Below are 14,048 nucleotides of genomic sequence, written 5' to 3' on the forward strand. Positions count from 1 at the left end.
TCCAAACCAACCAGGGATCCTACATGTGCCTTTTGGGTTTTCGTGTATAATAACGGTAAAATTTATATGGTAATAATAATGGTAATAATTTTTTTTATTTTTATAAAAAGGCCAAAAGACCAGATAGGCTAAAACCATTCTGATTGACTGTGCAATATAGCATGGTACACTAACAATTCTGAACCCAAAGTTGTCCATACCCTGGTCAACTACCTGTATCCGTTTCCCACCACTTATCAGTACCGTGAAATTAGGCGGAATTCTACTTTCTACTGTCGATCTGACTCATTGGAAACCACATGACAATTATGTGACCAATCAGTGGTTTGCATCATTGCTAGCTCCACGTACATGTTCCAGCTCAGCATGTTTGATATCCCAGCATGAAGAGTAACCTAATTCAGCACAGGTACTCAGTGTGGAATGGCTCACTTGGCAATGGAAAATGACAAAATGCATCATCATACATCTGTACCACACTGCCACATGATAAAATGCCTTAACATAGTACTATGAATTTTGTGCAATGTTTTTTTTTTATATATATATACATTTTCTGTATAGATTGTCTATGTCTGTCTTTAGTAATATGTGTGTGCAACCTGTAGCTGACTGTACAACTTCATGTAAACTTCTTGAGTGGTCTGTTTAAGCATCTTATGTTAAAAGGGGATTCAGCAGATTTTTTCCCCCAGATTTCTGCATAATTCACTGACTAAGATATAAGCAGTAATTCAGAGTGGTTTGATGTGAAATGCTCTGTTTTAGAGAAACTCAGTCAGATTTCAGTGTTGGTGATTTCAGAAACCAGATATCTGAAGTTTAATGCCTCTAATAACAATTTTTGCCATATGTTATTCTATGAGATGATTACAGATACACTGCATTAAATCTGAGACATTGTTTACAATAGTTTTGAGATAAGCTTTTGATTTAAAAAATTAAAGGTACATGCAGGGCAATAGCCCCAAAAAATAGACAAAAAGAAACATAAGTACTCAGATTTACCACTATTTTACTGTCTTCAACATTACCTAAAACTTGGGTAGGTTCTCTAGTGATTTTCGATAGTAAATGAAATGGTTATGTTTGCACTATAGCCTTACGACTGCTGATGAATTGTACATCAGGAGATATGCTAGAGTCAGGAATGATATGCATATGAAGTGCACCTATGTGGCGAGTGTTTCTGATAAAATGAGTGTAGCTGCCTGGAAGCTAGTAATTAAGCGGCAACAGTGATTACCACTGTTTTGTTTAAACTAGACCACCGAACTTTTGTCTTGAGACACTCAATTTTATTCTTATCTCAGTTTGGCTAGATACCAGTTATTTATATTATCTTTTTTTGTTTTGTTTTGTTTTGTTTTTTTACAGAGCACAAATATATTTACAAAATACCGCGAACAGCTGAAGCTGAACTGACGGTTCCTAGAGAACCTGAAAGGATTCATCATCTAAAGGACAAAATACCATAGCTTATAGTAGATCTGGTTAAATAAATACAACCGTCTCTGTGCCTCTCCTTTACTTCATCAAATATTTTACTCGCTTAACCTTTCCTGTGCTCTGCCTCGTCTTTCTCTCTCCATCCCTCCACGTGGGCGACTCTCTGACAACCTGATTTATTCAGGCTTCTTTTAATAGTCATTTGTTTTAGATTAAAAGAATGTATGGCAGCTTAGGGCCTGTGGACAGTAAATCACCATCTGATTTATGTTCTTTGCTTTAATGAGAACAAAGCAAATACAGCAAATAATTTGCACACACACTGTATGCACAGCCCTATAGCAGAGGGGTCTGGCTCCCCCTGCTGGCGAGACTGAAGAACTTTTAATTTTCTTTAAAGCCCTTGAGGAATGCTCCTACCTAATCTCTGTCTGCTGCATTTGTGTCGTGCCATCACTTACCACAGATTTACATCTTTATTTATAAATACCTTGGGTTGAAGAATTTGTGAACATATTCTTCAAACATGCTTTTTATGTAAACGTTTACTGATGGAAATCAGTAACTGCCCATTGGCTTCTTTTATAAGCAAGTTTTGAGGTTTTCTGTATTTTTCTAAATATAGGAAAACTTGTTGAACTTGTCTGGTAATCGATTGTATGCTATAAATGCAGCAAATGGAGATTAGGTTGAAAAACACTGGAGTATTTTTAAGCCACATCGGTCAGTCGAGTTGCTAAGTGTTGCAACTTGCTGCAGTAGATAAATCTTTCTGCCTTTTTCTGCAGGTTTGCTTAGCGACTGGTACCCAAACCTGGATGCACTGAAAGAAAGCTGTCGCATTGCTAGCAGCTACAATTGGGCAGATGTAGACCTCTCACCTTTTCAAGGTACTGTTAATTCCCAAAATTCATTCACATAATATTTCAGTCTCAAAGCAGTGGTTCAGCTAAGCATTAGGTTTTAGCAGGTCTATAGTTAGACAGTAGGCTAATGTAGATGACAAGTAATGGAACCTCTGGTACTTTTATGGACAAAACAATTATCATACGGTGTCAAAAAAGCCACATAGACAGGTCTATTCAAGATTACTTAACTCAACATAGTTTGAGGCAAATGTGACTATGTAGTCATGCAGTTAGCCCGATGCTAATTGGTGGGATTTAAGATTGCGTTTCATGGTTCCGTTACATGTTTGGGGTAAAGAGGGAGTTTATGTAAGTTTTATAATTGGCCGAACTTTAAGCAACACTCAGTTAGGGCTGGTAGTATAATATACATACATGTGTATGTTGGTATTTAAAACAGTGATTATATGTAATTATCTAGGTGGTTCAGATTGTTCCCACAGATTGTTTCCACAATGCTGTCCAGACATGCTTTGGTGTATCATCTGATACTGTGATACGTGATACATTCAGTCTGCACTCTCTTAGAAGTGCTCCTCAAAAATAAAAGTAATAATTTGGAATTTAGGAAGGCTTTTACAAGTTATCAGAAAATCAAAATATTTATAATCTCAAACTTCAGCTTCAGCCCAACCCATTTAATCCAGAGGTTCCACCAGAATAAGACAATTGTGGTCACATTCTCTAAACCTCAGAGGGCATACAGTTTTTTGTAGAGGTAACACAAGTAAATGGAGCAGTACAAAATGTGTAGACAGGCTGAGAATATTAATTTGCTATACGAATGAAATGCAGGTGGCTTGTTTAGACCAGTGTATTATTACTGTAAGATCATTGTGTGCTTATCATTGCGGTCAGAAATTAATGAGTACATTGTAAAAGGCTAAGGTGACCGATATTTGACTAACACGCTTTTTAACTCTTTTTCTTTCCTTTGCATAACTGAGCCATTGCCAATCAGTAGTTGGTTTGAAGGAGCTATTTGATTAAAAAAAGCATTGCCTTTTAAAAAATTTAATTACTCCACACTGTTGTGCTCAGTGGGTCACAGAGTTTATCCAATTATGTGCTAAAATTGCAAGGTAGGGTTTAATTAGATATCACAGGGAAAGGTTACTTATGAAATTAAATCATTTCAACAAGGATAAAAGACATGTTCAGTCGTCTCATGGCATTTCATGTTCCTTCTACATGTGGAACTTTAATCCTGCAAGTTGTTTTCAAGCCTTGTTTAATGGAAATTAAAATGACAGAATCATGTTTGATTTACTATAATGCAAGGCTTGAAAAGATTACTCCAACATCGCTGGTTGGTATGTTGACGTAGGGGTGGGCAGTGTGACAATTTCATCTATACTGGGAAAAATTCCTGATCCCTGATCATATTGCAGGACTTGGCTTCTTACTATGACATGCAAATAACTATTTCTCAGCAACCACTTGTTCGATCAGCTTGAATCTTGGAATGTTTTGCTAATGCTTTACAATTGTTTACAATAAAAGGTGGCCAATCTCAGCCAATCAGATTTCTGTCGGCACCAATCATGTTTTTAAAATGAAAACCAAGTATGTTTTTTTTTTTTTTTTTTTTTTTTTAACTGTTTTTCACCTAGGGACTTGAATTTGGATTTAAATAATGGTATTCCAATGAGATGTACATTTGTAACAATTTTGGATATAACAAATCTTTAAATACCAGCCGCTCTATAACAGAAAACACACATTCTTTTCACTAATAAAGGTGGTATTAATCATATATCATTGATATTTCTAGTATGTATAAAGTTTTCTCCCAACAATATATATCATGAAAAAAAAACTTGAAAGTAGTCTATAATTCATGTTGAAAAGAAGTCCTTCAATTTTGCAGAGACAAAGAATCTACTTCATCAGTATATACATGTCGCTACATCGCTTTTGTAATTCAGTACTATTTTCACCTTAAACTAAGAACGAATACGTTAAGTTCTGATGTCTCCAAACTTAAAATGCTCAATTCATCATGTTTATAAAGTTTATAAAGGAGAGTTGTAACAGTAATTGCTAAGTGGGGTTTACTTGCAAAACAGTGCTTGGGCCCCACGTAATGCTGCTTGCTTCTATATTACATTTTTATGTTTCAAAATAGCTTTATTTTGGCCTAAAAGTTAGTGTGTACTATATTAGATATTGCCACCAGATTGATGCTTCAGGTTTTTTTTTCTCTGTAGGTTTGAGAGAGAGTATGCGACAGGCAGAGCTGAATAACTGGTCTTTAGAGCCAACCCAAATTGCAGACCTCTGCTCCTCCATCAACCAGTTCTTTGCCCGCACTGGAGTCATCCAGCCACAGGGGGCAGTGCAGCCGCCTGTTTGTCACGGCACCATGCACTCCAACAAGCCCAGCCAGCACATTAATACAGGTGATCAGATTTAGTGACTTCATATGTACTAAGACCAGAAATTGATTGTTTGACAAAAAATGCACACAATTTTCCCCTCTACCCCAAATGTGGTTGATGAGCCAAAACATCTTTGGTTTGCTTCTTCAGTTTTGCACTGGAGCTAAGAGGCTAATGTAAGTAGCAAGTAAAGCAAGCTTATACCCCACCACTTAGCATTGTGTAATGCTCTCTAAATGATCACACACCTCCCTGAAATTGCGTTAGATTGATGGTAACTCAAGTAGACTTGCTTATGTGGTTTATTTATTCTTATGGATAACAGCATACATACAGTATCAGAAACCACATATGTATATCTGATTCAGGCATGCAGTGAGTTCTAAATGAAGTAAAAATAAAGAAGTAAACTTTAGACACCAAACAGGTAAATTTTTGGGGGTAATGGGAAAATTGTATTTGAATTTGACTGAGACTGATAAACCATGTTTGCTGTATACACAGAAATATGTGAACGCCTGACCATCACACCTATATGACCTTACAGTCTGCAAGATTTGAGTGTTTTAAAGTCTGTGTGAATTTGTGCACCTTCAGTCAAAAGTGCATAGCTGTGTGCTTGATTTGAATGACCTGAATCAAATAATTAGAAGAGGTATCCACATACGTTTGGCCATATAGTGTATTTGTATCTCTCCTTCAACATCAAGTCAATGACGCTTCTATTGCTGTTTTTCAGGAAATATGTATATGGACACGAGACAGAGCATGACCTCAATGATGGGTCCTCCAGGATACCCACATATGCCTCCAATGAGCAGCGCCGGCAACACCATGACAGGTTACCTTCCACTCTTCTATCATTTAATCTTGAAGATTTTATAAAATGTTGGTATATTTCAATTGTTGAGATTTTTACAAAGTAATTCAAAGTGATTTAATGAGAAATGGTGCACTGTAGAAAAAATTACCAGCGGTGGTGATAGGAACCAGGGGTTGTGATGTTTACTATGCAGATTATAGCCATTTATTTAATGTCAAAACCAGCAGTAACCCTATACATCTTCTGAGTTTTAATATGTGATAATGGTAAAATAGTGGTATATATGAAAAAATTCTCAAAGATATCAAAGTGATGTTTTGGGCATCACAAGTGTATTTGTTACCATTTATGTAATTTTCTGTCATTTTGCATCAAACCACTCTGAATGACTGTGTTTACATCTTAATAAGATGGATTATGCAGAAGTTTTTAAAAATTGGTTGCAATCACTGGTTACTAATAGGATATAAGATACTAAATGTAAACATTGCAATGCATGTTTTTAGCCTGTGTACTGGATTACTTCAAGGGTAGTTCAAATTTAATAATCGTAGCCATATACATACATCATGGTTTTAAGAGGAAAATAATGTAATATGTTAAAAACTTCTGTATTATTCTATTTGGAAACACATTCTTTAAATAGATTCATGCATAACCTGGGGAAGACATTTTTGATTTCTGTTTCTATATCAAGTGTACCATCACAGTCCAAAATAACAGAAACAAAACCAAAAAATAATAGAAACAGCTGTCATCATGTAAACCCAGTGTTTCATGTGAATACTCAGGGTTTTCAGTCGTTATGTTGTTATTAATTTCTTTTTTTGGTATTCGGAACTTCATTTTCTGTTGACGTTTTAGGCTCTGCCAGAATTCTGGAACACTCTGTTTCCTGGCTGTTTTTATACAAGAGGCTTGTTTATCACAAAGAGATAGAGAGGTAGCAGTTTGGCTAATCAGTTTAGCTGATTGCTGTTGGGTATGAACGGCTGTAAATCCATATGAATTTGGTATAAAACATTAAAATATGTCAAGATTGTGAAGATTTTGAACTTGTGATAAATAAATTTCTAAAGCTGTTTTTACAAATCAGAGATGGGAATATTCTGATTAAAAACCAAACTCTATAAAACAAATGAGTGACCATACTTAAAGTTAGGTTAATTAATGATTAATTAAATGTATATATTGTTCTGAAGGGTGAGAACAAGTATTCAAAACCTGTAAAATGCTTTTCAGTTGAAAAGTATCAGAAGTATTAATTGATTACCCATTGTAGCTTTGGGAATCTCTGAACTTTCAGTAAATTGTAAGCTCTACAGTAGATATCATGCTGATCTCTACCTGAACGGTGTCTTTTTTTGTTTGTGCACTTTGAGGCTCACATGTTTCTATATATCTGTATCCTCAGGCCATCATGCGCAGATGAACCAGCAGCACCTGATGCCTACTGGAAACTTCCAAATGCGGCGCATGCCCACCGACGACATCCAGGATGACTTCGACTGGGACTCCATCGTCTAGCATCTGTCCCAGAGGAGAAGAGCAGTGTAGGAAAACGAGAGACGCATGGAGGATAAGAAGAGTGTGTATGTTCAAGAGGGAGAGAGAGAGGGCTAGACCCACGCTGTCTGCACGCCCCAAGGCAGAAGGCAGATTGAAACAGTGCGCTTCAAAAAAAAAAAAAAGAAAAAAAAGTGCAGGTGTCGTTTTTAATGAGCTGAAAGAGACTCCTGTTGTCATGGTGTTTTTAGGAAATTAAAAAAAAGAAACAAAAAAAAATTACTTTGAAGACAATCACATTTACTAGGACATGTTTAAGTGATTGCTTTTGTACTTGTCTGAGGGACAAGTACGCTCATGTTCATGTTAAATGTAAAACCCCTCCCGTTTCTCTGTGGCAAACTCCCTTTTCTGTGTCCTAACCAACTGCCTTTCTGCAAATCTGCTATTAGGCCAAGCTGTTCCCTGCCCTTAACTGTAATGCGATTTATTTTTATTTGACCTTATTTTAGTTTATTTTATTTTTTCAGAGTGATATGTTTCGGCTTGTTCTCTCTCCTCTTGGCTCTCATTCGTCATGTGATTGTTCCCTCTGAAAATGCAGGCCACTTTTCAGACAGGAGGCAAGCTTTTCAGGTAATGTCACTCAGTGTGACATAATTATGTGACACAGTCATGTGACACTGCCCAGGTCACTCCCTCTGCTGGCTCTGTATATCTCTGTGAATTCTGGTGCTCCACACATCACTTGAGCCTTTACTCTGTAAAGGGCTGCTTTCCTGGACGTGGATTAAGCCTAGCCTTGGACTAAATTGCAACAGCATTGTTGTTTCATCATTAAAAATCATATTTAACCTTGGCTTAGGCTTAGTTGAGGTCTTTGAAACCAGCCAAAGGTGTACAAATCCTCAAGCACCTGAATCGGATCTCTGTGCTAGGAAACGTTAAATCCGTTAATCGTTTTAATGATGAGTGTGGCTCATAAAACATTTGTAAATTTAACCACATTACCTGCAGTATTTGTACTTGTGTATCTTTGCCGTCTACAATGTATCATACTCCGTGTCCCTGTTTTTTAAAACAGTTTGAAACGGTGCATCAAGAAGTGACATTGATTCAGCTCTCACCTTTTTTTTTTTTAGTTAGCATTTACTCATTTTTGTATCACCGTCCACTCTTCATGTGTCTGCATGTGCAGTCTTCGTTTGGTTTTCTACAATCTTCCTTTGCAGTCTCACTGTCTCCTCCTAGCACTGTGCTGCTCTGTCTAGCCTTTTTAAAAGCCTGCCTACTCAAGCTGACCTACTCCAGGTTTCATGCATTGTTTAGAAGCAATGGCTGTTCAAAAGGATGATGGGAGAGATATTTCAGAGAGCCCAGTTTTACATGCATAGGGGGGCTTGGAAGGCAAGGGCCTGCTGAGAAGCTCTGCGCAGTCAGATTTTAGGAAAGGATGGAATAGTCGAGTCAAGGCACATTTGCTTAATGGACCTTGCTATAAGAGTTGTCTATATTTTATATCCCTGGACCAGCCGACATGAAACTTCTTGCTGTTTCAGTCCTCTGACAAGGACTATGTGCACAGAGCATGCCCCAGTTGCTTATGGAGCGAGAGGATTGGGAGGTACGCTGTACTGTAAAGGAAAGAGGACAGCAACGTTAAGGTAGCATTGCTTTAAACATTTAAATTGGGGTGGCATTGTTTTAAACATTTAAAGTTGTAATTTAACTGCCATATGTGAGAGAACTATTGGTTATCCTCACGAACAAGTGATGCTTTTGGTGCAGTTCACGATATACCAGAGAACTGAGAGTTTAGCAGTGGCTAGAAATTTTGGGAGTTGGTTGCTAGTGAGCCAACTAATTCACCAACTAAACATTAAATTCACAAAGTATAGTAATACCATCAAATCCAGATTCCTGACTGACTGTAACAATGCTGCTTCTATTATACACTTGCTTACGGTTTGGTTGAGAACAACTAATTAAAATTCCTCCATCTTGGATCTTCAGTGCTGCTTCAAGTCAACACAGCTGAAGCATGTTATTGGCCAATGATGCAAATTCCTGTGTCAAGCTATGTTTCATATGCAAATTGATGTGAAATGCTAGTATGACTGGGCTTTAAGAGCAAAAACATTTAAAGGGACCTAGTCAAGCCAAATTCTTTCAGCATAGATGAACTGTTGTGGTATGTGCTTGTGCAATATTATTCATTTAGGATTATTGGTTATGTTCAGAGCTAATGGAGGTAGATCTAGTTTAGACTAAAGTAATCTCATTGTGGAGCTACAGGCATATTTCAGGGTATGTCATGGAGAAAGATGGTTAGTGCACTTTGCTAGCATGTGGTGAATGCGAGGAGTTTTAGAAGAATTTTCATAGAATTGACAAGCCATAGATTTTGGACTCTGATGTTGGTCCTTGCCCAAGGGGACTTTGTTGCTTTATTAATCTCTTCATTAATGGAAGTGTAATTGCACATTATCGTGACTTATCATGAATTATCATGACTATGGCCTATTGACAATCATATTTTTGTATTTCAGTATTATAGAATCTTCAGACTGAGTATTTAATCCTGAAGCTCCACTTCTATTGGGCCGTCTTCCTTTAGGCCCATGATGTAATGGATTACATGGATCTGGATCTGTTTGACAGAAATAATTCTCATACAAATAGTTTTTTGTAAGGGATTTAATGGATTAAGAGTTAGAACCTGTCACAAATACGGATTTTAACAACCTAAAAATTCATATTCATGTAATCAGCCAGTATCATTTTATATGGTCAAAATTGAACAGGCCCCAACAGTGCTCTACTGACTGGTCATTGACAGTTTTCAAGAATATTTAAGTCAAAGATTATCTTTAAAAGTTCTCAGAACTCAGCTGGCATAGCCGTCTTAGGTTTCAGCTTTTCATTAAGAAAATGTGAGTTTGAATCTCAGCGATGCCCAGAGTCTAAGAGAGGCATAATTAGCTCTTCTTAATTGGATGCATAATTAGTCATATTTAATTGGAAAGCATTATTGAAACATTGAATAAAACTAAATAAAATCATTGTACATGCTTTTAAAAAGTAATGTTTAAATGTAGCACCATTGCAGCATTTTGTCTGTTGAACCTGATCAAACCTTGGCTAAACAAAATATGATGCAAATGTCTCAAGATTTTATGATGTTATTCTTACCGTCTTGCCCACCCCTTACCTCTATGTATAAGAAGTTGCCTCGCTGGCTTCAGCTGTCAGAAATGTAAACTCTTCAGCCTCATGCGTATTGAATTACGTTTGTAATTAGCACCAAACTCATTCTGTTCAGTGTAATGGGTTATTGATAGTGATAGTTGTGGTTAGGACATATGCCATTGTTTTTTTATTTGAATTACTTTTTACATTACAAATTCTAGTCATGCTTTTTATGAAATGACCCTAATTAAAAGCTCTTCTTTAAGCAAGTGTTTACTCCTTTTTTCCCCTCTGTATTTTATGATTGACAGGTCAGAGACTACACATTTGTTCAGTGTGCTGTGTTGCGTCAATTGTCTCTTTTGATAGGATACCTGTATCCATAATCATTTTTCTTTTCTCAGCACATCTTGCCTTTTTGTTAAAGATTAAGTGTTTGTAACCCACTTTGACCCATAAAGCCTCTTCTAGAAAGCGCTTTAAGCTGCTTGCTCGTCATTTGTGCACTTTGAAAAGAAGCAGAAGCACAAGTGCAGAAAATGTACGTCAGGATATGCTGTAAATGAAAATGCCTGGCGTTAACCTTTGCCCTCAGAACATGTTCAGTCGACACCACATCGAGGAATATGTCCCATATTGCTGCCCATAAGAGGACTGTTTTCTTTAAGTTGGAAATATGTTATAGGTACTGTGAACCTATGTATGAAAATGAAAAATGAATATAGATATATAATGGAGGCCTCGAGATAAATTTTAAAGGCAGCAGGCAAAAGGTTTTAATCGTAAGTGAAGAGACAAGCAAATTTGATTAACCAGGCTGAGGGAGTGTGTGAATACAGCTAATGTATTAGTTCTCATTAAAAAAAAAAAAATGAAAAAAAAAATGGGGTTGCTCCATCATTTGTGTGCGTGTTGTGTGAAAGTTGTGATTGTTCAGAGAAATTCCATTTTAGTAAATGAGTGGAGATGCACCTGCCAGAGAGATTACTATTAAAGGGGCCTGAGTGAGAAGCCTTGTTACATTTAAGGGAGAAAACTGCCAACAAGTTCTGGTATTTGAGGCCTATTTTATTCATTGTTGGTGTGGTGTTGTGCTTATTGTAAATATATGTCTTTTCAATTGTCCTTTTTTTCCTCTGGGGTGGTGGGGGATCAAGGCAAGGGCTTTGGGTTCACCTATGAAAGAAGAGGGAGAAGCATACAGAGTATTTTGTTATTGTCCAATCCAAGGGTGATACAGTATGTACATATCTATATTGTATATATGTGATGAAAATGCGTTGGCTTTTTGTGTGACACTACCTTTTACCTGTACTATGGTTCAACATTAAATGTGTTAATGTTTATATTATATTTTAATCTTTATTTTCTGTTTGCTTTGTCTGTGTCGTTTCTTGTATTTGCTGTTTTGTTTATTTTCCTTTTTTTTTTTTGTTTGTTTGTTTTTTGGTTATTGCACGGTTTATTACTTTTGCTGTCCAACGAAATGACACAGCTACTCTTTGTATCGGTTTAGTGCTGTAACATAACTCTGAAGTGTCATTAGGATCGTCAATACCACCCCCACCCCCCTCATATGCATGAATGGCACTTAAAGAAATAAACTATGTTAACTTCACTGTGGAATTGTTTGTTGTTTGCGAGATTAATTTATATCTTCATTATGAGGCTAAAAGTTTGTGGAAATCTCTTTTAATTAATGGGTTTGCTTGTTTTGAGCCACATCCATTGCTAACAGGTGTATAACATCAAGCATTCAGCCATGCAATGTTTGTTCTACAAACATTAGCATTAGTCAAACTGAAAAGTTCATTGAATGTGGCCATGTGGCCATAGGATGCTAACAAGTCAGTTTATTTTTAGTACGTTAGGTCTGTTCAGTAGAGTTGCCCTTGTCAACTATAAGTGCTGCTGTTGTGAAGCAGAGGCAGTAAAAAAGAAAAAGCGGTAGGCCACGCAGGCTTACAGAAGAACACTGCCCAGGGCTGGACTGCAGAAAGTACTGTCTTCGTTTCTGCTCAGTTATGACATTGACTGCAGAGTCCCAACCTACCTGTGAACACATTAGCACAAGAACTGATCGTCAAGAGCTTCATGGAATGGGTTTCCATGGAGACCAGCTACACCCAAGCCTAAGATCACCAGGCATCTATGGAAACGTGTTCTCCAACATCTGTGAAATATCTTTTCTCTTCGATTGTCCATGGGTTCTGTAAAGAGATGTGCAACAAGCACATATGGACATGATGTATGGGTATCCAGATGTTGATCTCACTCCTTGCCAGTGGAGGGGGGGTGCGCTTATTTATTCAAAATGCTTATAATTGCTTCCCACATTACTGTACAGAATCAGGCAAAATGATTTTCAGAGAGATTCTTATTAACTAGGGCAAAAATAAACATACAGATATGTTCTGCAGTTGAAACAACCATGGGTACTGTATAACTTGTTTTTGGTCAGCAATTACAAACATACAAACTGTCACACTTCAAATCAGAGCCTACATATGTTCCTCTTGAGGAGCTACCATTGCCTCCAGTTTCACACACAGTTTCAATAACGTCCTGTTAGTGGGAGAGCAGAATAAGACCTCCCTCTTTGGCAAAAGTACTGGGGTAAATAAGTGTGCAATTGAAAGTAAAAATCCACACTAGACTTAAAAGTCCCTGGAAGACTATGGGCACTAATAATGAAAGTTCAACTACTGCTCGTCCTTGCCTTTTCTGTTCCTGTTGGGCACAGCTTCCTTCTCAATTCTGGCACTTGTCGCATTGGGGTCTGCATCAAGGAAAATACACTAGTACTGGAGAAAATTTACAACTATTTTAAGTATTCTTACTCCTTTATCCCTATAATTTACCATCCTTTCTTACTCAGTCCCATATTGCAATTACTAACTAATGCAAAGCATCTAATATGTAATAATGCAGCTTTATTCAAATTCATGGATTTAGTTCAAGACCTATAGTTATATAGGTGAACACAGGCAGCATGCAAAATATTTCATTACATATTGAAAAGCAAAATTCAGCTCATCATAAATGACATTCTTGATCCTTCTTTTTTGAGGGGACCTGCTAAGTGGTTGAAACAAGAAATCTCTTGTTGTGCAGACACTGTTTTTATTGAGTAGATGAAAGATGGAGACATGAAATTACATCTAATGGGATATTCTGCCACCAGCACTTTGGACTGCTGAAAGAAGGTGAAATCCCTAAATACCACACACCAAGGATGGATGCCTGTAAATTTATAATTTACAAATATAATAAAATATAATAAAAATGAATAAATGCAAAATTGTGGAAAGTTGTGCTAATGTAGTATTTTTCTCATGTAGAAATGATTCAGTTTCATATACAGGGAAACATGTCATCACTTTTTATGTCATTTTTTTATACAGTAGCACTAATCTAATTTTTATCATGGCAGCGTACTAATGTCCCCAGTTAAATTCCTGGGTCTAACATGTCCAGTCACGTCTAAAAGTTTCAGCTATACCCCTTTAGTTAGTGTCCATCAACATTTCACAAACGGCCCTCATACCTATTCATGTCTCTCTAATTCATACACATCTCATCCATTCTAAACATTTTCAAGCTGATCCTTCACAATGTGCAAGTTGAAATATTAATTATATATATAACTCTAAGGTCTTAAATAGGTAGTCTAGCTTTAACATTTAGCTTAATATTTATTGCTAGTGGGTGGAGTGGGATGCCTTGAGAACATCAGCTTGTTTGAGACATCAAAATAGTGAGTAAAAAGACAAATTACAGGCCATATAAATC

At 36.8% G+C, this 14,048-nt stretch overlaps 1 protein-coding gene across 1 annotated transcript in view; it reads left to right on the forward strand.

Moving 5' to 3' along the window:
• foxj3 (forkhead box J3) overlaps positions 1–11,882 on the forward strand; it is a 131,439-nt gene extending 119,557 nt beyond the window's left edge. Inside the window, exons 9-12 of the mRNA XM_017692860.2 lie at positions 2,238–2,339; positions 4,568–4,759; positions 5,478–5,579; positions 6,976–11,882. Coding sequence (XP_017548349.1) covers positions 2,238–2,339; positions 4,568–4,759; positions 5,478–5,579; positions 6,976–7,088 — 509 coding nt within the window. The 3' untranslated portion in view covers positions 7,089–11,882. The remainder of the gene's footprint in view (positions 1–2,237; positions 2,340–4,567; positions 4,760–5,477; positions 5,580–6,975) is intronic.
• The last annotated feature ends 2,166 nt before the right edge of the window (positions 11,883–14,048 follow it).

This window comes from Pygocentrus nattereri, chromosome 21 (assembly GCF_015220715.1).
Source record: "Pygocentrus nattereri isolate fPygNat1 chromosome 21, fPygNat1.pri, whole genome shotgun sequence".
NCBI classification, from domain to species: domain Eukaryota; kingdom Metazoa; phylum Chordata; class Actinopteri; order Characiformes; family Serrasalmidae; genus Pygocentrus; species Pygocentrus nattereri.